Source organism: Periophthalmus magnuspinnatus, chromosome 9, assembly GCF_009829125.3.
Source record: "Periophthalmus magnuspinnatus isolate fPerMag1 chromosome 9, fPerMag1.2.pri, whole genome shotgun sequence".
Lineage (NCBI taxonomy): Eukaryota > Metazoa > Chordata > Actinopteri > Gobiiformes > Gobiidae > Periophthalmus > Periophthalmus magnuspinnatus.
Genome location: NC_047134.1, coordinates 5,528,234 through 5,552,413, shown reverse-complemented (window position 1 = coordinate 5,552,413; position 24,180 = coordinate 5,528,234). Strand labels below are relative to the sequence as shown.

General features: G+C 41.1%; 1 protein-coding gene across 1 annotated transcript in view; it reads left to right on the top strand.

Annotated features, from left to right (window-relative positions):
• Positions 1-24,180, top strand: part of aopep (aminopeptidase O (putative)) — a 365,924-nt gene that overhangs the window by 119,854 nt on the left and 221,890 nt on the right. Inside the window, exons 9-10 of the mRNA XM_055224341.1 lie at positions 1,442-1,652; positions 2,760-2,866. Of these exons, the coding sequence (XP_055080316.1) occupies positions 1,442-1,652; positions 2,760-2,866 (318 nt within the window). The remainder of the gene's footprint in view (positions 1-1,441; positions 1,653-2,759; positions 2,867-24,180) is intronic.

Below are 24,180 nucleotides of genomic sequence, written 5' to 3'. Positions count from 1 at the left end.
ATGCAGGCGGAGCTCCTGGAGCAAGTAAAGAAACTCTCCAAACTTGAAATGCCTCTGAATTATGTTATGTACCCAGACACTCCGCCGCCGTGCCAGTCACCTCTGTTGATGACTTTTGTGCAATAAATACACCAAAGCCACTCTCTCTGCCATTGTACACAAAAAGAGCTAGAGGCGTCCAGCTAGAGGCGTCCAGCTAGAAGCGTCCAGCTAGAGGCGTCCAGCTAGAGGCGTCCAGCTAGAGGCGTCCAGCTAGAGGCGTCCAGCTAGAGGCATCCAGCTAGAGGCGTCCTTGACGCCCCGGTGTGAACGCAGCATTAGTCTAATTGCATCAGTTTATAAGTCCAACCAAGATATCGAAGCCGATATCAGATCCAGTATATCTTGTAGTATCAATGCAGATATCTTATACCAGTATAAGATTGGTGAATCCCTAGTAAACAGTTACTGCTAACAATTCTAATGTTCATTTATTCTTAATTACAAAAAGATTAGACACAAAGGCCAAGTTGTTGATGTTAAGAGGGGTTACTTCTTGACTTTTTGGAGCTTTCTTGTTATAACATTGTTTCCTTGTCAAAAGCATACCTGAAGAGGTTTTAGATATCATCCATGCATGTTCAAGTAATTTAGCTATGTCTCCGGGGCCCCATTTGAACCCTCCTTATGGTTAGCTGTAAGATTCTGTGCAAAACCTCCTACAACCTTACATCACCCTTGCCCCCACACAACAATTCTTCATAAATATACAAAAACATGATACAAAAGTGTACACAGCAACTTGACAAACCTGATGTGATGTGCACGCTGATATTGTTGTGGTAGAGCTCTGAAGGGGGAGTGACTTAGTATGGGGAGCAAAGGGAGGGGAGACTCAAAAATGAAAATGAAACTTATAAAACATGTTAAAGGTTGTTTTGGGTGAACATAACAGAGAAGTAAAAATTGCAGTCAATCAGTGCTAGTGCAGTCTCTGCAGCTCAGTGAGTGAATTCTGGAGGCGCTGAGCTCTCACGTGAGGCCTGTTCATATACTGAGAATGAGACAAACTTGTATGTGTCTCTATCTGCAGGTGAAAGGTGTGACTGCAAATGGAGTTATTTGTCCTTGGCGTAATTCACTGATAGATGGCACTCTCTAAATGACTCTTTGGTTTTGTTGGCGTGGTCCCCGTACTTGTTGACAGTAGCAGATGATGAGTAAGCCTCATTGAATAAATGGGGATAATGAAAGTGTGGGAATAGTTGATTTGCTTTGACAGTAATTTACACCTCGGCATTCTGGGACATTGCATGTTTAGACAACACTTGGGTGTGAACCTTGTCATGAAAATCAATTGTTTAGGTCTCGTCTGCTGCTTCTCTATAGCATCTGATTGTGCAAACATATAGTTTGTGCTGTTATCGTCTAATCTTACTTAAATACCCTTCATGTCTTCCAGCCCACACATCATCTTCCTGTCCCAGAGCGTCTTGGGTGTTTCTGAAGAGGATTCCACGATGAGTGCATTGCTCTGTGGGTCCAGGTTATGTCATGAGATTGCACACTCGTGGTTCGGTCTGGTCATTGGAGCACGGGATTGGACAGAGGAGTGGATCAGTGAAGGGTTTGCCACCTTCTTGGAGGATGTGATCTGGGCCCAAGCTCAGGAAGTATGTGTGATAGTTTTATGTACTCATCCAAATACATCTAGAACAATACTCCCAGCCAAGCATTGTATCACAATCTGAGGTATCCCCTATATACTAGTGATTCTTTAGTGACTATAAATCAGTTTACTAGTGTTGTGCCAATTATTACTATGCCAAAGTGTTAAAAACTTTCTTTAAGAGGGGCATTATTTAAAATAGATTTTTTTTTTAGATTTCTCTCATGTTATAGTGTTGTTCCTTTATCAAAAACATGCCTGAAGAGGTTTTAGATGTCATCCATTCATGTTTGAGCATTTTAGCGATCTCTTCTGGGCCCTATATGAAACCTCCTTGCGGTTAGCTGTAAGATTCTGGAGGTTTACACTATTGCCATTGGCCTATTGTTGAGTCTTCTGTTACGAAGCAGTAGTTCACCTCGCTCCTCTTTTCTCTCTCCTCCACTCTCTCCTCTTTTCTTTCCTTTCTCTCCTCCTCCTCTTCTCTCTCCTCTCTCTTTGCTCATCTCCTCTTTCCTTTCCTCTCCTCTCCTCTCTTCTCTCCCCCTCTCTCTTCTCTCCACTCCTCTCTCTCTTCTCTCCTCTCCCTCCTTTCCTTTCTTCTTTCCTCTCTCATCTCCTCTTTTCCCTTCCTCTCCTGTCCCCTCTCCTCTGCTTCCTCTTCTCTCTCCTTTCCTCTCTCATCTCTCCTCTCTCCTCTGCCTCCTCTCCTCTTTCTACTCTCTCCTCTCTTCTCTCTCATCTGCTGTCCCCTCTGGCCTCCTCTCCTCTCCCTTGCTCCTCTTCTCTCCTCTCTCTCTCTCCTCACCTCTCTCCTCTGCCTCCTTTCCGTTCTCCTCCTCTCTCCTCTGCCTTCTCTCCTCTCCTCTCTCCTCTGCCTCCTTTCAATTCTCCTCTCATCTCTCCTCACTCCTCTGCCTCCTTTCCTCTCGTCTCCTCTCTCCTCTGCCTCCTCTCCTCTCTCGCCTCTTCTCTCTCCTCTCTTCTCCTCTCTCATCTCTCCTCTCTCATGTCCTCTCTCCTCTGCCTCCTCTCTCATTTTTCCTCTCCTCTCTCCACACTCGATATATTGTATTTGTACTATTCCCATGCTGCTCTTATGTCTGACCAGCTCTCGACTCAGGAGGCAGCAGAACAGTCCGATCTGAAGGCTCTGCTGAGGTGGAGGCGACTTTCAGACGAGCTACGCAACTCACAAGAACATCTTCAGATCCTTCGGTGAGTGTAGACGTTTACAAAGGCGTTCTGAATCCACAGTCTGAAACAGGGTTGTGTGGAGTTTACTGTTGTGTTCTATTACTTGCGCTTCCTTAGAGCTATATATCTTCACTCACTTCACCTATGTATGAATGTGATTAGAGATGCACTGATCCAGTTTTTTCAGTTCCAATACCGATTAATGCTGTTAACGTTGTCAAAAACATACCTGAGTTGTGTTTTGTTACATTCACACGTTTGCGTAACCTTTTACTATTAGTCTGTGTACATCTCCAAAGCTCAAAATTATCTGTTATGATGTCATGAAGCAGGTAGTTTTCAACTTCAGCTCCTTTTATCTTTAGTTTGAGATAATCAATTCCAGATCTGAAATTATCCAAATAATTCTAGTGAAGATACATGGAGTTCAATAAATTAGCCTTTGGCTATAATCCAGTGTGTCTGTGGTGGGTCATGTCTGCCATGTCATGTCATGTCATGTCTGTTCATTAACATACATTGTCCCAACCAATTGAAAATAAATAATAAATAAATTAAATTAAATTAAAAACACAGTGGAACACTTCCTGGATTACCACATGACATCACAAGGTGGAATAGAGTGTTTTTTGATTGAGAGAAGAACTCGGACTATATATGCAGGGTTTGTGTGTTAAACATGTGTGAATGAAACAAAACACAACTCCAGGTATGTTTCTGATGAGAAAACAGCATTAGAACAGAGATCAGAGAATAGAGTAATATGGGCCCTTTAAAACAAAAAATTAAATAAGACAAAACTGATCCAAATGTCTTATGGAGCTGTTTTTTATCTCTCAAGTAACGGCAGAAAACTTTGTGTAAATGCAAGTTGAAACATGAGACTTGCTGCACCAACTACAACCTGTAAATAATATTATTAAATCACTTTATATTTACAACCATGATATCCGTTGAACCATAGACTATACAGAATTGAGTGTCACCCATAGAATTCAGCTCCAATCAAATGAAGCTCATTGAGGCTAGCAGTTATAGGGGGCAATTTGGAGCCAAGTTCCATATATGGAATTGCAACCACGAGTATCATAGCCACCAAATAGGCAATCCAGAGCGAGACTGCTGAAGGTAATGCCCCTTCCCTCCCGCACCACTGGTTTAACAGGCAGCAAGTGCTTTGCAGTGCTGTCAATCAAACCTAACGCCAGTAGGAGAGACTTCAGACACCTGATTTGTGTGTTATTAATCTTCATATCTTGATTTACGGACACAATAGCGAAATAATAACACCAGGATCATGTAGAGCGGGTTAATATGAACATTTTAAGTCCAAAAAGATAAGACTTACAGCAGCTGTTACAGAGAGAGGGGCCACAGATTTGCCATCGATGGAGTCGATAGAGCCAGAAGCGCGCCCATGATCACTTCTATTTGGAATGTAGCAGCTAGCAGGTTAGCTATGTCCATTTATATATACAGTCTCTAGTCACAATACACATCATAACAACAATCTATTGGACTATTTATGACATTTGTATATCACGAAATATAGAAATGATCTGGTTCAGTGTTTGTGAATTTTTGAGTTGACATCAGTCTGCCCCAGACTGATGTTCAAGAGTAACATTCCACCACTAAGTGAAGGGAGTAAAGTGAATAAATATTAGCTGGGATGTAATGCTCTGAGACACTGCGCCAAAGCTGTAAATCATACTGCAAGTGTAAGGCCGTTCATTAGCACCATTATAATAGGAACAATATAAAGATCTCATGGTGTGGTCAGTGTTGTGGTAAGGCTTGTTTTTCACATTGTTCTTTGGGACATGTTGTTCTATATGACACACAATTAATTCTTGCGAGCTTTAAGCATTATTCTAATGCTGTTAATGCCTCAAAAACATACCTGGAATTGTGTTTTGTTTCATTCACACATGTTTGAGTAACCCTTTATTATTAGTCTGTCTACACATCTAAAGCTCAATATGCTCTGTTCTACCTTGTGTTGTCATGAAGTGGTAGTCTTCAAGTTAGCAGCTCATTTAAACCAGTTCAGTAAAGATTGGCATTTGCAGGGTTGAAATCATGCAAATGATTTTAGTGAAGGTGCTTGGAGGAGCACTTCTGTTATCATCTCTCCAATCTCTCTACTGTCATAGTGCACTTTTAACATCTGTAAATAAGCAGTTAAACCTTTCCCCGAGTTCTGTCTCTTTGGTCCCTCCTGTCAGTCGTTACGACAACTTCCTGTATTACCACTCAATGACATCACAAGGTGGATGCACACTGATATTGTTCATCAAGTGTTTTAAGTTTGAGAGAAGAACTCAGCCTAAATATGCAGGGTTTGTGTGTTAAACATGTGTGAATGAAACAAAACACAACTCCAGGTATGTTTTTGAGGAGGTAACAGCACTAGAACATGGCTTAAAGCTCACAAGAGTCAGTTTTGTGTAATATAGGTGCATTAAACAAGAACCATTGGAACTGGCGTCTAAACCATAAACTTCTTTCAGAGTTCACTTCACCTTCTCCCTGCTGTGGCTCTGTTCCTCAGTGCTCTTGGTTTAAAAGCCTAGAGGACGGCTGCTTTCTAAGGTCACAATCCTGTGTAAACCCAAACGTGATGAGGGCTTAGCAGTGTTGGGCATCTTATTTCAAAAATGTAATTAGTTATAGTTACAAGTTACTTCTCCCAAAAAGTAACTGAGTTAGTAACTCAGTTACTTTTTGGGAGAAGTAACTAGTTACTAGGCAAAGTAACTACTCCGTGTTACTTTACTCCACGTTACTTATTATGTTAAACAATAAAAACACAACAGAATGTGAACCTTTAACATTTATTTTACTTTAACAGATTGCAATTATTTTGCATTTGTTTCCAAGTAAATTATAGAATTTATCAAAAATTAAAAAAATATATAAAACATTTCATTTGAAGTGCAAATAAATCAACATGTCACACAATTTCAGTCAACTGTACTTCAAGTATTTTCTTCATTAAAATAAACAGTAACAATAAAGTGATAAAGATTCATTACCATGTTTTGCAAAACTAAGGCATTACCATGTTTTGCAAAACTAAGGCATTCAAATGTAAACCATGTAAAATAAGACAAAACCTTTAACCTTCTCTGGCCACACACTGTAATTCTCTGCCCCAGTATTCAAAATACTAATCACCTCTGATCTGAGCCTGTTCCTCTTTGGAGAGAACACAGTCACGTTTCTGATCAAAACACAACTCGGACCCAATCCGCTGTGAATGCATGTGTGGACAGGACATCATTTCCCATCATGCATTACGTGTTTGTAGTCCATGCAGGCGGCCGCAGTCGGTGGAGAGCTGCTGCGCTCAAAAACATCCCGTTACCGGCGCACAAGTTGCGTCAGAGCAAGTCGGTGGCATCTTGGACACAAAACTAACTGGCATGTACCGCGCACCGATCGACGGCGTCGTATCTGCGCCCGCCTCATCTCAAACAAACCTTTTATCTCAGCCCAGCCTCCTCTTTCACCACAGAAACAGAACAGCGTTGCAGCTCCTTGGCTGAGAGACTCTGATGAAGAGCAGTGTGAACTCAATTAAAAGTAACGCGCCACATTTTATTGTCAGTAACGGTAACAGCGTTACGACGCTGGAAAAAGTAATTAGTTAGATTACTCCGTTACTGAAAAAGTAACGCAGTTAGTAACGGCGTTATAGTTTAACGCCGTTACTCCCAACACTGGGGCTTAGTGAATACCAGACACACAGGTGTGGCTCCAGATAATAACCAGGTGAACTGTTTGACAAAAGCACTCATCCCATCTGACAATAAGCCAATTCCCAGTTTAGCTTCAGACAGACAGTGTCAGAAGAGGATTAAGAACCAAACACCTCCTCTGAGTTAGAGCACATATGACCAGTTAGACTAACTTCATTAAAGCATTGCTTTGTTTTTTTATTTTGGTGTTTGTAATTTTACTTCCTGGACTATCAATCCGAAGTTTGGCCACACCCTCTTGTTAAATTTTTTTACATTTTTTATTTTTATTTTTACTACTTGCAATCTACCAGCCACCATGTTCCATATTAGAAGTGATCATGGGCATGCTTCCTGCTCTATCTGCTCTGAGTATAATTCACTTTCACTTTTTGGAAAACTGTGGACCCTCACTCTGTAACTGCTGCTTATTAACCCACTCTACATGATCTTGGTGTTCTTATTTCGCTATGGTGTCTGTAAATCAAGATATGAACATAAATAGCAGACAAATCAGGCGCCTTCTTTCCCTGAGGTTGCTCCTGTTAGCGTTAGCAACAGGTTTGCATTACTTTCAACAGCCTCACTGCGGACTGGCTCTTTGGTTGCTATGATACTCGCAGTTGGAATTCCAAATATGGAATTTTACTCCAAATTAACCCCTGTAACTGCTAGTCTCAATGAGCTTCATATGACTGGAGCCAAATGCTATTGGGGACATCACACTCACTCAGCCCACTTCTTTATACAGTCTGTGATGCATATCTAAGATATATATTTAACATTTTGGATGTAGCATTCTGTATCGATGACGTACAGTGGCTTGTAAAAGGATTCATTCCCCTTGAACTTTTTCACATATTGCCACGTCACAACCACAAATTAAAATACATTTTCTTTAGCATTTTATGTGAATGAGCAACACAAAATGGCACAAGTGTGAAGTGGAAGGAAATATTTTACAAGATTTCAACATTTTTTAAAAGTAAAAAACTTAAAAGTGCAGCATGCAAAAGTATTCAGCCCACTTTTTCTTGAATGCAACCAATTGCTTTTAGAAGTTGCCTGATGATTTTGCAAATATTGAATGTTGACCTAATGACTAAAAAGTGTCCACCTGTGTGTAATCTTGTCTCAGTATAAATGCAGCTGTGATGTGAAGGCCACAGAAGTTTGTTGGGGAGAAAACCACAAAATGAAGTCAAAAGAGCACACCAAACAGGTCAGAGAAAAAGTTGTGGTGAAGTTTAAAGCTTGGATCTAAAAAGATTTCCCAAATATTGAACATCTCAAAAAGCACTGTTCAATCCATCATGAAATGGAAAGAATAAGCTACAACTGCAAACCTACCCAGACATGGGCATCCACCAAACTTACAGAATGAACAAGAAGATATGCAGCTAGGAGGCCCAAGGTGACTCTGGAAGATCTGCAGAGATCCACAGCATCCACAGGTGGGGGAATCTGTTCACAGGAAAACTATTAGTTGTGCACTACAAAAATCTGGTCTTTCTGGAACAGTGGTAAGAAGAAAGCCATTGTTGAAAACCATCCATAGAAGTCTCATTTACAATTCGCCAGAAGTCATTTGGAGGACACAGCAAACATGTGGCAGAAGATGCTCTGGTCTGATGAGACCAAAATGGAACTTTTTGGCCTAAAAGCAAAACGCTACGTGCGTCTGAACACACCATCCCCACAGTCAAACACGTTGGTGGCAGCATCATGCTGTGGGGGTGCTTTTCTACAGCTGGAACAGGGAAGATGGTCAGAGTTGATGGGAAGATGGATGGAGCTATATACAGGATAATCTTGTAAGAAAACCTGTTGGAGTTTGCAAAAGACTTGAGACTGGGGTGGAGGTTCATCTTCCAACAGGACAACAATCCTAAACATAAAGCCATAGTGACAATGGAATGTTTTAAAGCAAAACATATTCATGTGTTAGAATGGTCCAGTCAAAGTCCGAAAGTCCAGACCTAAATCCAATTGAGAATCTCACAGATTCTGAAATCTGCAGTTTACAAATGGTCTCCATAAAATCTGACAGAACTTGAATTGTTTTGCCAGGAAGAATGAGCAAAAATTTCAGTCTGTAGGTGTGTAAAGCTGGTGGAGACATGCCCCAAAAGACTTGCAGCTGTGATTGCAGCAAAAGGCTGTTCCACAAAGTATTGACTTAGAGGGGCTGAATACTTTTGCACGCTGCACTTTTCAGTTTTGTATTTTTAATTTTTTTTAAATCTGGAAATGATGTATAATTTTCTTTCTACTTCACACTTATGTACCATTTTGTGTTACTTCACATAAAATGCAAATTAAAACAATATTTAAATTTGTGATTGTGACTTGACAAAATTTGAAAAAGTTCCAGGGGGATGAATACTTTTGCAAACCACTGTATATAGAGGTGTGCTCCATTTTAAAACGTACCACCACTTCCCATAGTATTGCAATTTAGCCTGTAAAGTGTTTTAGAACTGATAAATATTCACAACAGATACTATCCCACCAAACCAAGTCAGAATCATAAAAACATGACCTTTAACCTTGTAAGCCCACATTCCTGTTTGTATTTTAAGTTGTACTAAAGAGTTTTTTTCCTGAAGTAAAGTCGTATTTTCCACTGGGAAAAACTCTCTGACACTCTGCTTCTTGGAGCCTGGAAAAGGAACAGCAAATCAATATGTTATTGATTACATGGCAGTTAGCATGTTGACCACTAATAATGTGCAATCTGAATCAGCCTGTGGAAATGCTAACTGACGAGAGCTGGTTTAAACAAGATCTAAACAGCAGAACAGACAGAGACATGGGCCAGTTAGTTACAATGTGTAGTAATACTTACAGCAGGACTATATGGCTTCTAGAGTGATCACCTTTTTTCTCCTTTATGTTTTTGTTTTTATTCAAATATTGTGGTTTTAAAATTGTAATATTATGAGCATAAACATGACAGACATTTAACATACTTTTAATCAAGTCTATTTAACTACTGAGTGTGACATCACCCATAGCGTTTGTCTCTAGTCAAATGAAGCTCATCAAGCCTTGCAGTTATAGGTGCCAATTTGGAGCCACGTTCCATATTTGGAATTCCGATTGCAAGTATCATAGCAACAAAAGAGCCCATCCGGAGCAAGACTGTTGAAGGTAACAGTCCTTCCTGCCCACACTGCTGGTTTAGGAGGGAGTGGGCGCTTACCAACGCCGTCAATCAAACCTGTTGTTAATGCTAGTGGGAGTGACCTCGGGCGCCTGATTTGTCTGTTACTAATGTTCATGTCTTAATGTAGGAACACAATAGTGGAATGAAAATATCAGGATCGTGTAGAGCTGGTTAATATGAACATTTTAATAAAATGACAGCAACAGTTACAGAGATAGAGGCCACACTTTTTCAATTGAAAGTGATTTGGAGCTGATGGAGCCAGAAGTGCACCCAAGCTCACTTCATATTTGGAACGTAGCTAGCAGGTTAGCTATGTCTGTTTGTGGTAGCCAAGTTTAATTCATATATATTAATGCATGCAATATTTTGTTATATATGTTGTTTTATGTTTATATGAATAATTTCATATTGAAAGATTTGATTTGAAGATGGATTTATATAATTAAGCTATATTTAATTTATTGCATTAATGTTGATGTTAAAGTATCTTAGTATTATTATTATTTAAGCTTTACGTAAATATGTTACCGTCACTTTAAGAGCAATAGCGTGTACAAAGGAAAAAACACATGCTTTGGAAACCTGCTTATTTGGGGGAGCGCATAGAGACGGAGCCAAATGGTTTTCTTACCGTAGTATTGTTTATTTTTGAGAATACTTGCTTTAATTAGTTCTGTAAAAGAAATTTCGCAAACTGTGAATAAAAAATTTGTAACTCTTTTTTAAATCGGAGTCCAGTGGAAGTTATTTTCTCTTTTCTCCAATGGACAATCAAAACCTCAACCCACACATTTGTAAGAAAACCAGCTCATTGTGGATCAATGGACTTTTGTGGACTGATTTGAAACAAGAAAAATAACTGTTGTAGCTGCAATTGTAATGAATGCGAGTAAAGTGGAACCTTGATGATGCAAAAGTTGACGAGTCATTGCGCAGCTAAGTGAGCTGTTAGCCAAGCTACCTGCTAACTAAAAGAATTAAGTACTCTTTTGTTGCAACTGTTGCTACTTTCTGTTGCTAACAATATCATGGAGCTAGATGAGGATAACCCAGGCACTCTGGTGGATACTAGGGTTGTTAAAGTTACACCCAAGGCACACAAGGAAAGGCTACATCATGCTATAAACCTAAGGAAAGCTAAGCTAGGTAAGCTAACGAGCACAGTGATGCAAGCGCGCCAATTAATGGAAAATGAAGATGATTCCTGCCTAGAGGAAATTAAACATTTTATGGAGGATTTTGACCGACTCTTTGGAGAGTTTAATGATCTAAACACCAATGTTAAAGAGCTATTTCTGCAAACATCTGAGGATGATATGAACGATGATCAAGAATCCTGGTTTGAGCCTAAGGCTGGGAATTTCAGGACCTTTGCTGAAACAGCCTATGTTTGGATTAAAGAGACCGTACTGCATACATCAAAGGTTGGTGTATACAGTGACATTTTGCAGCCATTGGATAGCATTTCCAATGTAGCATTCTCAAAGAGCTCCAGCATCTACAGAACACTCATCTCGTGCGCCAGGAGCTTTGTCTACTCGTCTGAAAGCAAAGATAGAGTGAGCTGCACTGCTTATCAAGGTATCTTCTTTGAAACAGAAACAAATGCTGGAGGAAAAGGAGACTGCTAATGCTAGACCATCACAGACAGGAGATGGATTGCAGAATGTTGTTGAAGTACTAACAAAACTTAACAAGCTTGCCACCTCAGAACATTCCTGTGTTTAAAGGAGATCCTTTGGACTATCGGCTTTTAATCAGGGCTTTTGAACATGGTGTGGAGGACAAGACTGAAAGTAACAAGGAAAGATTGTACTAAATGGAGCAGTACACAGGTGGACAGCCAAGGGAGTTGATTAGGAGTTGGCTACACATGGAATGAAGCGAAGAGACTATTGGAAGAACACTTTGGAAATGCCTACAAGCTTTCAGTGGCATACAGTGAGGCAAATAAGTATTTGAACACCCTGTGATTTTGCAAGTTGTCCCACTTGGAAATTATGGAGGGGTCTGAAATTGTCATCTTAGGTGCATGTCCACTGTGAAAGACATAATCTAAATAAAAAAAAAAAAAAAATGGAAATCACATTGTATGATTTAAAAAAATAATAATTTATGTGTTTGTTACTGCTGAAAATAAGTATTTGAACACCTGAGAAAATCAGTGTTAATATTTGGTACAGTAGCCTTTGTTTGCAATTACAGAGGTCAAACGTTTCCTGTAGTTTTTCACCAGGTTTGCACACACTGCAGGAGGGATTTTGGCCCACTCCACGTAGATCTTCTCTAGATCAGTCAGGTTTCTGGGCTGTTGCTGAGAAACACAGAGTTTGAGCTCCCTCCAAAGACTTTCTAGTGGGTTTAGGTCTGGAGACTGACCACTCCAGAACCTTGATATGCTTCATACGGAGCCACTCCTTGGTTATCCTGGCTGTGTGCTTCGGGTCATTGTCATGTTGGAAGATCCAGCCATGACCCATCTTTAATGCTCTAACTGAGGGAAGGAGGTTGTTCCCCCAAATCTCGCAATACATGGCCCCGGTCATCCTCTCCTTAATACAGTGCAGTTGTCCTGTCCTATGTGCAGAAAAACACCCCCAAAGCATGATGTTTACACCCCCATGCTTCACAGTAGGGATGGTGTTCTTTGGATGGTACTCATCATTCTTCTTCCTCCAAACACAGCAAGTGGAATTAAGACCAAAAAGGTCTATTTTGGTCTCGTCTGACCACATGACTTTCTCCCATGACTCCTCTGGATCATCCAAATGGTCACTGGCAAACTTAGGACGGCCCTGGACATGTGCTGATTTAAGCAGGGAACCTTCCGTGCCATGCATGATTTAAACCATGACGTCTTAGTGTATTACTAAAATGAACCTTGGAAACGGTGGTCTCAGCTCTTTTCAGGTCATTGACCAGCTCCTCCCATGTAGTTCTGGGTTGATTCCTCATGTTTCTTAGGATCATTGAGACCCCACGAGGTGAGATCTTGCATGGAGCCTCAGTCCGAAGGAGATTGACAGTCATGTTTAGCTTTTTCCATTTTCTAATAATTGCTCCAACAGTGGATCTTTTTCACCAAGCTGCTTGGCAATTGCCGTGTAGCCCTTTCCAGCCTTGTGGGAGGTGTACAATTTGTCTCTTGTGCATTTTTGACAGTTTTTTGGTCCTGGGCCATGTTAGTAGTTGGACTTTTAAAGGTGGACTAACAGGTCTTTGAGGGTCAGAATTCTAGCTGATAGACAGGTGTTCAAATACTTATTTGCAGCAGTAACATACAAATAAGTTATTTAAAAAATCATATAATGTGATTTCCAGATTTTTTTTTAATTATGTCTCTCACAGTGGACATGCACCTAAAATGAAAATTTCAGACCCCTTCATGATTTCTAAGTGGGAGAACTTGCAAAATCACAGGGTGTTCAAATACTTATTTGCCTCACTGTACATTAACAAAGCTCTGAACATTAACAAAGCTCTGAACACCATCAAGTTGGATGACGGAAAATCTCTCGACACTTTTGGCCTCTGTCTCACAGGATGTTGCAAGGCAATGAGTGATATGGAATTCATGGAGGAACTGGATAACACAGCTAACATGCGTGGCTATCTTTGCCTAAGCTTCCATACAAACTGAGAGAGAAAGGTGAAAACATTTGCATGTGGAATACATGAGTGGGAACAACGCAGAGCCAAGTTTGAAGACCTGTGAATTTGTCAATAAGCAAGTCAAAGAAGCTTTGCACCACTGTTTGAAGACATTAAGGATGGCACAGTTAGGAGTCAAGTCAAAGGTCAAGTGGATGAGAGGAAGTAGTAATAAAAGAGGCTTCACTACCGCAGCAACTATCACTTGTAACCAAGAAGATAATCGAAAAGCAAAGAGTAAAGCTAGTGCCAAGCAGGTTTGTGCACTTTCTAAACCCTGTCTCTTTTGTCATGGTGCTACGGCAAGGCAAGGCCAAGTTTATTTGTACAGCAAAATTCATACACCAAGTAATTCAAAGTACTTTACTGAATAAGAAAGACATTAAAATCACACAAATCAAAACATAAACAATAACAAATAATCATCATAAAATTAACATTAAAACAGAAGAGTGCAGAATAAAAACCTTTCAGTCATATGCACAGCTAAACAGAACTGTTTTGAGCCTGGATTTAAACATTGTCTCACATCTTCAGGAAGACTGTTCCAGGTTTTAGCTACATAAAACTGAAACGCCAATTCCCCATGTTTAGTCCTGACTCTGGGCACCAGCAGCAGGCCTGTCCCTGAAATCCTCAGTGCGAGATGGTTTATATGGCACTAACATTTCGGAGATGCACTTTGGTGCTGGGCCATGGAGACCTATACACTAGCAGAGCTGCTTTAACGTCTACTCTTTGAACTACAGGAAGCCAGTGCAGAGACCTGAACACAGGACTTATGTGCTCGTACTTCTTGGTTCTAGTCAGTTCTGGATGTACTGCATCTGTTTTAAGGCTCGTTTGGAGAGGCCAAACCGTGAGCAGGCCGGTACAGTAATCTAACCTACTGGAGACAAATGCATGGATAAGCCTCTCTAAGTCTGGCTTTGAAAGTATACCTTTGATTTTTGCAATGTTTTTTAGGTGGTAAAAAGCTGCAGATGTTACTGATTTGATGTGGCTGTTCAAGTCTGAGTTCATTATTACCCCTAGATTTCTAGCCTGATTTGAAGGTTTTAGAGAGAGAGACTGGAGGTGACTACTAACACTTTCTCTACGTTTCTGTGGGCCAAAGATGATGACTTTAGTCTTGTCAGAGTTTAGCTAGAGAAAGTTGTTTTGCATCCACACACTGATCTGTTGGATGCAGTGGCAGAGTGAATCCACTGGTCCATATTCACCTGTTGCCAGTGAGACATAGATCTGAGTGTCATCTGCATAGTTGTGGTAGGACACATTATTGCTGCGTATTAACTGGCCTAACGGCAGCATGTAGAGATTGAACAACAGGGGTCCCAGGATTGAACCCTGGGGGGCCCACAGGTCAGGGACATTTTATCTGAGACACATTTTCCAATTTCAACAAAGTACTCCCTGTTTTATAGATAGGACTTGAACCAGTTTAGTGTCGTACCAGCAATGCCCACCCAGTCTCTGTAAGAGGATCCCATGATCGACAGTGTCAAAGGCAGCACTCAGATCTAACAGGATCAAGACTGAGACTTTGCCTGCATCCGTGTTCAAGCGGATATCATTTGTCACCTTGATAAGAGCAGTCTCAGTGCTGTGGTGAGGTCTGAAACCTGACAGGAAAACATCAAAGGAGTTGTTCATTTGGAGAAACTTAATAAGCTGTTGGTAAAAAACTTTTTGAGGACTTTGCCTAGAAACGGCAGATTTGAGATTGGTCGGTAATTGTTCAATATCATGGCATCAAGACTGCTCTCCTTTAGGAGAGGCTTGATAACCTCAGTTTTCAAAGTTCTTGGGAATGTTCCAGATTGAAGTGACATGTTAACTATGCGAGTGGTGACAGCAAACTGTTGAGCATAGACTTTAGAAGGTTAGTGGGTAACACATATCGAGGCAGCATGTAGATGAACTCAGACTCGTGACAATCTCTTCAACAGTTTTGTCAGTTACAGGTGCAAAGTGAGTCAGCTCTAAGTGTCTAGGTGGGTGCTGGGTTGTTATTTGCGTCGTGGAATTAATGGCATTTTTAATGCCCTGAACCTTGTCATTAAAGAATACTGCAAACTCATTGCACTTAGATGTGGAAATTAGTTCTAACGGCAGCGGAGCTGGGGGGTTTGTTAATCTGTTTACTGTTGCAAACAAGACACGAGAGTTGTTACTACAACTTCCAATAATGTCAGAAAAATACCTTTGCCTTGTTCTACATAAAGTGTGGTTGTACATGTGCGTCTTTTTTCTGTAAATCTCATAATGAACCTGGAGCTTTGACTTGCGCCATTCCCACTCCGGTATTCCCTTTTCTGTGCCTTGACCGAGTCATCATTCCTCCATGGTGCTTTCTGCTCATCTTTAACCATTTTAACCTTCATCGGGACAATGATGTCCAGAACATTCAAAACATTTGAAGTCACAGAGTTCAACAAATCATCAACATTAGAACATGAGGCATTTTCAAAGTGTATAATTTCTATGAACAGTGCACCTGTGTTATCATTTATGTGTCTCCTTCAAACAACCGCAGGACCAGCCGCTGGTTTGGGAATAACAGGCAGGTAAAAAAAGACACAGAAATGATCAAACAGAGCAACATCCACCACATTGACATTTGAAATACTTGCTCCTTTTGTAATGAGCAGGTCCAGCGTTGTGGGTGGGCTTGCTTACATGCTGAGTCAGACCAAAGGTTTCAAGGACAGAACTGAGATTTTTAGCATTTCTGTTCAACACATTATACACATGTACATTAAAATCACCTGTGATGACTAAACCATCAAGGTCCGTGCATACGACTGAATGCATCTCATTAAAATCATCAATAAAACATAGACAGTGCTGGAGAGGTTTGTGTATGACTAAGTATGGAGGGGGATTGTTTTAGCTCCATTTTAAAAGAAACATACTGAAAAGATGAAAACACACCAAATGACAACTTGTAACAACATTGCCTTGTTACATCTGGCCTGGGGACAACCGATGAAAACTAGCTCTAGTCAGCTAACTCGAGCACATTTACATTTTTTTTGTAATGTTGATTAATGTGCATTTTCCCCTTTTAAATAAATAAATAAATAAATAAAATCTCTAAAAAATGCAGACACACCTCCACCCTTTTTGTTTACTCGTGTTTCAGATTCAAATTTGAAGTTGGGTGGAGATGATTCCACTAGAATTGCATTACCTGTGTTTTTGTTGAGCCATGTTTCGGTTAAAAACATAAAATCAAGATTAAAAGAAGAAATAAAATCAACAAATTAAAAAGGACTTGTTACATAAAGATCTGATATTGAGCACAGCAAGTTTCAGATTAGTTTCAGTAGGGATGGATGTTATCTTCTTACAGGGAATGTGAACTAAATGTCTCTGATTGGACAGTCTAACTGTCCTTCTGTTAATCAGTCTACGTCATTTAACTGTAGATATAGTTCCATCACAGGGTCTGAGCATGACAATATTTTTTTCATGACTGTATGTCCTGAGACAGCAGAGGCCATGTGTGTCCTAGCTCTTGGTGATAACAGCTCTGGGGGAAGGCAGGGAAGGGCGAGCAGGGGGGAATTTGGGTGAGGGACCAGGTGAGGGCCGAGAAGGTGGAACAGGGGGGAGTTTGGGTGAAAGACGAGGGGGCATAGGTGGGTACGGGGAAGAGTTCAGTATAGTTGATGCCAGAACTTTTGATTGCACTGTATTAGGTATGAGGGGAGCCATCTTAATTCCTGATCTGGTGAGGCTTTCTAGATGGTTGGGAAGGGCCATGGGTGAAGGTGGGGAGGAAAACAGACAGGTTCAAGGCCTGTGACAAGGGCCCTGGGGGAAGTGACGCTGGAGATGAATCCTTCACTTGGGAAGGTGGTGGTGCTGCTGACTTGTTCTCTGGGGGAGATGGTTGTGGTGCTGCTGATGACTCTTTTGTTGAGGGAGATGCTTGTGCTGCTGGTGGTGACTCCTTTTCTGGGGGAGATAGTGGTTGTAGTTGTGGTGCTGCAGATGGTGCTGACACATTGGCTCGGTCTCTGGTTGGCGCACTGGGCCAGGACCCTGTCCAGGCTGGTGCCTCAGAGCGCTGAGGAGGTTATCCATCGGCACTCTCACTCCACCTCTGCTCAGGTGCGGGTCATTTTCCTTGAATAGTCCAGAATCCAGAATAGAAGTTCTCAATGTAGTGCATGCAGTCCTTTGGCAACACATGAACAGCCACGTGTTCAGCTGAAGCAGCTGGGTAAATTTGTTCATCTTCCTTCTGTCTATGCTAGGAGGAGGTCCACTGATGAATACCTCCATTTTATTAAGCTCCTTGAATAATATAATGAAATTCTTTTTCAAGATTTCATTCTGATTCATTCCGGTGTCAACTGCACCCACGTGCACAATCAGCTGTTTAGCTCCTTGGTATGTTGACAAAACTTTTGGCAGGAATTTTGTAATCTCAGAAACAGTGTGACTGGGATAAGAGCAAGTTTGGATTCCTCTGTGGCTCACATCTCTAATAGCACCGTCTCCTAGCAGCAGCGTATCTCTGACCTTGACGTTTGGCACAGATCGCATGTCTGCCGCCACTCTTTTGCCAACATCATTGCTTTTGTTTTGTGACAAAAATCAATTTTCTGTGTATATTAACATCAACATCAGTCTGTGACAGTGGTAAAAATCTGTTTGTAAGCTGTATTTTGGGTGATGTAACTATATTAGCATTGTCTCTTATCACTTGTTGCGTTGGCTCGGCATTCTTGTCTTTACAAAGTTTTGGAAAAGACACCATATCACTCAGGTTTAAGTTGAAAGTAGCAGTTTTTTCACCCTCTTCTTTGAAAGTAACTGTAGGCTGCTTACCACTGGAAGTCACAGGAGTGTCTGGTGAAGTCCTTTATAAATATTCGTGCTTGTAGCTCATTGATTTGTTGTTGATAGTTCCGACAGTGTTCACAGAAAGAATTCCTTTGTTTTTTTCCCCCGGACATATCGCTGGCTCTTCAGAAATTTAGTAAAAAAAATGTAAAAATGGTTTAAAAGTCTTGGTTTATTTAAAAGAAAATCATAACTAAATAAAACTTTCAGCACTGGAAGAGATAAAATGATTAAAAACTAAGTAAAGAAGGAAGCAGCAGGAGCAAGCAAGGTTTGCGTCTGCACTCTTCAGAAGCAGGAAGTGAAGTGCATGCAATGGGACAGTGCGTGAAGATTAAGAAATCCATTCATAAAGTAAATGTTTACTTCCTGCAAACTAACGGTTTGCGCTTCAGTTGCCTAAAAAAGGGACATTTAAGTAATTCATGAAAAGAGAAAATGAGTTGCCAGGTTTGTTCACAGTCACATCCTACTGTGCTATACTTAAAGACAAATGCATCAGAAAGAAGAAAGAAATACCATCAGAGTCAGTTGTGAATGGATTTGTGGGAATGCTCACAATGCAGACACAGAGCACATCTTGGCTATAGTACCAGTTCAAGTCAAATCCAAAAGAGGACTAAAAGTCAAAAAAAAAAAAAAGACTAAAAATCTCATGCTTTCCTCGACCCTGGAAGTACTGCCTACTTCTGTACTGAAGAGTTAATGCAAGAGCTCAGTCATTTTATTAAAAACTATGGGAGAAGAAAGGGTCATCAGTAGTTACGTTGAAAACATTCCTTCACAAGATTATGTGAATAAGTGGCCCTACCTTCAACAAGTGTCAATCCCCAAGATTGATGCTAGGATTGGTCTTTTTATTGGGACTAATGCACCTAAAGCTATTGAACCTTGGCAGGTTGTTGCCATTGAAAATGGCGGTCCATATGCTGTGAAGACAGGGCTTGATTGGACCATTAGTGAACCCCTGAAAGGAAAAGTTTCTCAAGGTGCAACAAGTGGACTGATACAAGTTTCAGCTAATTGCATTCCATTAAGCACATTGACAAAGTGTGGAGTCAGCAGTTTAAGAGTGACTTCCCTGAATGTGGAAAGGATAAGAAGCAGGAAATGTCAAGAGAGGAAGCCCACCCCAAGCACCCCAAAAAGCGCAAACTCAGAGGGGTGTTTGACTGCGGCGCCTCGTAATGGGGCATCTCGTTAAATCATCACTTGTTACAGGTACAGGTTACAAATCTTACAAGCACTCTTATTAGTTTCATTACCAGATTCAGGCAAAAGGAAGTAGCCCTCATGGCAGATGTAGAAGCAATTTTCCATCAGGTCAAGGTGCCTGATAAAGACTCTGACCTTCTGCGGTTCCTCTGGTGGACATCAGGCAACATCATTCAGGAAATATGGGTCACCTGTTTGGTGCTACTTCATCGCCAAGTTGCACCAGCTTTGCCTTGCGCAAATGTGCTGAAGACAACAGAGATGAGTTCAACAATCAAGCAGTTGACACAATGGTCCACAATTTCTATGTGGATGATTGTTTAAAGTCTGTGTGCTCGGAGGAAGAAGCTTTGCAGCTATACCACAACTTGAGAGCAGTATATCAAACAGGTTGATTCAGACTCACAAAGTGGATAAGCAACAGCAGAGCAGTGCTGTCTGCAATCCAAGAACATGAGACGGCAACAGATCTTGATCTGGATTGGAATGTACTTCCCATGGAAAGAGCTTTGGGAGTTAATTGGTGGATTCAGTCTGACAGCTTCAGGTACAGGATTGTATTGTCAGACAAAGCTCCCACCATTTGGAACATCTTATTCATTGTTAGTTCAGTTTATGATCCATTGGGGATCCTAGCGCCAGTCACCCTTCAAGCAAAGAAGATCCTGCAAAAACTGTGCATGCGTACAATTGGCTGGGATGTTGTCATACCAGATGATCTTGCTCATAAATGGTTTGAGTGGAAGAACCAGCTTCACCAACTGGAGAACATTAGTGTCCCATAATGTTTTAAACCTGTGGGAGTTGGTGAGGCAGTCTGCAACCAGCTGCATCACTTTGGCGATGCTAGTGAAGAAGACTACAAGACATGGAACTGACCGCAGCCACTATGGCAGCTTGCATGGACGAAGTCTTGAGATCCGAACTGCATCTACCACTCCATACATTAGTGTTATGGTCAGACAGTACCAAGATGCTACATTTGCAACACAAGTAGATTCAGTACTTTCGTTGCTAATCGTGTAGATGTAATTTTGAAATGTTCCCATCCAAATCAGTGGAAGTACATCAACAAGAGAACCCTGCAGATTTTGCATCTAGTGGACTTAAGGCAGAAAATTTCATCCAAAGCCATGCTTGGTTACAGCGGCCGGATGTCCTCTGTAAGCCCATGGAAGAATGGCCTGTGAACCTGCAAAACCTCAAAGACCTAACCACAGATGACCCAGAGGTAAAGTATACGCTGGTCTGTGCCAATGCAGTTGAAGAACAAAAGGATGCAGTGCAGGAGATACTGCGGTACTTCTTCTCATGGTTTCGCCTCAAGAAAGCAGTTGCATGGATTCTGAAAGTCAAGAGTATTTTGCTCTAACTATGTCACAGAAGAAGAGAGTTGAGCACTACTAAAACTCAAGTTGGAAAGGGAATAAACAGCTTCAAGAAAAACCTGTTTCAAACCAAGTTAACAATGGATGACCTCACAGCAGCTGAGGAAGCAATTATTCGCTACTGCCAAGCAAAGATTTTTTCAAAAGAGCTTGCTGCAGTCAAACAAGGTCAAGGCGAAAAAAAAAAAAAGTAGTGTTTTCAAGCTGAATCCAATAATCGAAAAGGACCTCCTCAGGGTTGGAGGACTGCTCAGCAGAGCTGTGTTACCTGAAGAGTCAAAACGTCTATAATCTTGAACAAAGATCTTCATGTCACAAGACTTATCATCAGAGAAATACACAAGAACCTGGCTCACTGCAGTCGCAATCACGTACTAAGTTGATAACTAAGTATTGGATTGCTAGTACCAACTCCGCAATAAGAAAAATTCTCTCAAAGTGCATAGTCTTCAGACATGCACAAGGAGTTGCAGGACAACAACAAATGGCTGATCTTCCTGGAGACAGAGTCCTGCCAGATGACCTTCCATTTACTAACACAGGAGTGGACTACTTTGGTCCTTTTGAGGTGAAGAGTGGCGGAAGCATGGTGAAAACGTATGGTATTATATTCACCTGCCTGCCCATCCGTGCAGTACACTTGGAGATGGCATCCTCGTTGGATACAGATTCATTTATCCATGCTCTTTGTTGCTTTATAGATAGAAGAGACCAAGTAAAGATCCTCCATTCAGCACTAATTTCATCAGTGCTGAATGGGAGCTCAAGAGAGCCATGGAGGAAGGACGTCTCCAAGATTGATGATTGGCTTCAACAACACAACGTTCACTTGATGGAGAAGGCCTGTACACTCTGCTGTATGAGGCAGAAGCCATTATCAATAGTCGACTGATATCTAAGGCGTCCAGTAACCCAAACAATCTTGGGGTGCTTACACCCAACCACCTCTTGCTTCTCAAGACCAAACCCTCCCTGTCTCCTGGTCTGTTTGATAGAGGGGGATCTCTATGCCAGGAAAAGATGGAAACAAATTCAGTATAAGTCGAACATATTCTGTAAATGGTGGACAAGAGAATATTTGCCCTTGCTCTAAGAGCTGCAGAAATGGACTCGTCCAGTCTGCAACTTTGCTATAGAAGACATTGTGTTCTTTGTTGACGACTCTTCCCCATGCAGTTCCTGAGTCGCAGGTAGAGTGGTCCAGATAACCCCGGATAAGACTGGGATAGTAAGTCAAGTGAGAGTCAAAACTAAGACATTGCCCACTACAAAGATTTGCCTCCTGCAAAAGGCTGAGCTAGACAGTCACTAAAAGAGACTGCTACGTTCTGTATATAGCAGATCTGTATGCTTTGGCTCCACATGTTTATGTTTGAGAATTGTAACAGGGTCACAATTAAGGGACAGTATGTGGGAGCCAAGTCATATACACACGTGGACAAAATGATTGGTACCCGTTGGTTAACAAAGCCTTGTTTTTTGTGTGTTACCTGCATACACTGTAGACTACACAGGGAGCAGGGTCAAGTTTCCATCAGACAATCATCGAAAAAATGCAAGCGGGGCAGACAATCATCGAAAAAATGCAAGCGGGGCGCTTAAGTATACACTTTGAGACACATAAACATGCTGAGACGCATACCGCCAATATAATGAGAGGAGAAGGAGTAGATATTAGCATTAAAAAAATAGTAATTTCTTAAGTGGTCCCCATTGGAGTGGCTTCTTAATCCTGACTTTGAGCACTGATAGAACGTGTATAGACAAAAGAACACGGGCCCTGCATTATCTCACCGGCTGAGTATGTGCGTGGAGCTCTGTGCAGTTCTATGGGAAAACGCCTCCAGTTTATCAGGGCTTTTAATGGAACGCTTAAACTGCCTTACTGATAAAGCTAAACAGGCCTTAAGTAGAGCTGAGAAGTGTAAACCACAATAGTGAAGTATAGGGGAATTTTAGGCAGAATGCAGTTAAGGTAAAATACAAGAAATAAGGAGTGAACTGGGAAAGTCCAGTACTGTTGCAGAATACTGGGTTGGGGATGACAAAAGTCTCCTAATGGGATTTCAGTCACTTATCTTAAAGCTACCCGTATTCTCACATATCACTACACATATCTCACATATCATCAACTAGTTGCTATCTATGCTACTGCTGTTTGACGGTGTGTCAGCTTTTTCCTGACCATAGTCTGTATATATAAATGGACATGGCTAACCTGCTAGCTAAAATTAAGATATGAACATTAATAACAGACCAATCAGGTGGTTTAGCAATAGCCATGCTCTGGATTGGCTCCTTGGTTGCTATGAAACTCATGGGCAGAATTCCAAATATGGAACTCTGCTCCAAATTGCCCCCTATAACTGCTAGTCTTGATGAGCTTTATTTGACTGGAGCTGAACGTTTTGGGTGAGGTCACTAGGGATGGGACAATATTAAAGTTTAGATTCACGATTATTGTGACCAAAATAATCACGATTAACGATATTATCACAATACTTATTATTAAACCAAGGCAGTATAAGGTCCTGGTGTCTCATGTGTAGACACCAGGACCTTGTAGAGAAAAAAATTGTATTGTGGTCTAAGCAACCCAAAATGTGTTGTCTACATATGTGGACGCCAGGTCCTAGGAGGTTATAGGTATTCAGATTAATTCATAATTGTTGTAAAACCATGCTTGCTGCTAGCAAGCTGTGCAATCAGCTGTGCAAAATGCTGTTCAGCTAGTGCTAACCTAGCGATAGCAAAGTTGACACAAACACAGATTTATACAAGTCCAAGCTAACACAAACTACTTTCAATAGTTTGCTTCACATGGTAAGTTACTTACCATGAATATTTTTGGTTTATTAAACAATGTCGGATGGTTGTCTCATAAATGTGCATGCAACTTGCTGGTGTTTGCCCTCGGAGCAGGATGTTTTTTTGCAGATTGGTGCCTCATCTTGTTGGTCTTGTTTTTCAAATCTATAATAATTCCACACATCAGACTTCACCTTCTTGAGTGGAGGATATATAAATGTGTGCCTGGGATCCAGATCCACTGCCTGTCTACTAGCCATGACGGTGACTGACGGTGAAGAAAAACCATCCCCAATTCAGAACAGGCACAGAAGCCAACAAGTTTCATTGCTATGACAGAGGGCTCCCTTGTGATCAAACACCAGAACTAACATCTAAATATTGTACTGAAACCGGAAACATGAGGCCGTCTGGTGCCATAAAGGCAATTATAATCGTGTGTGATGATCACGATTATTAAAAAATGCCACAAACAATTAATTGCTGACCTTTTTTTTA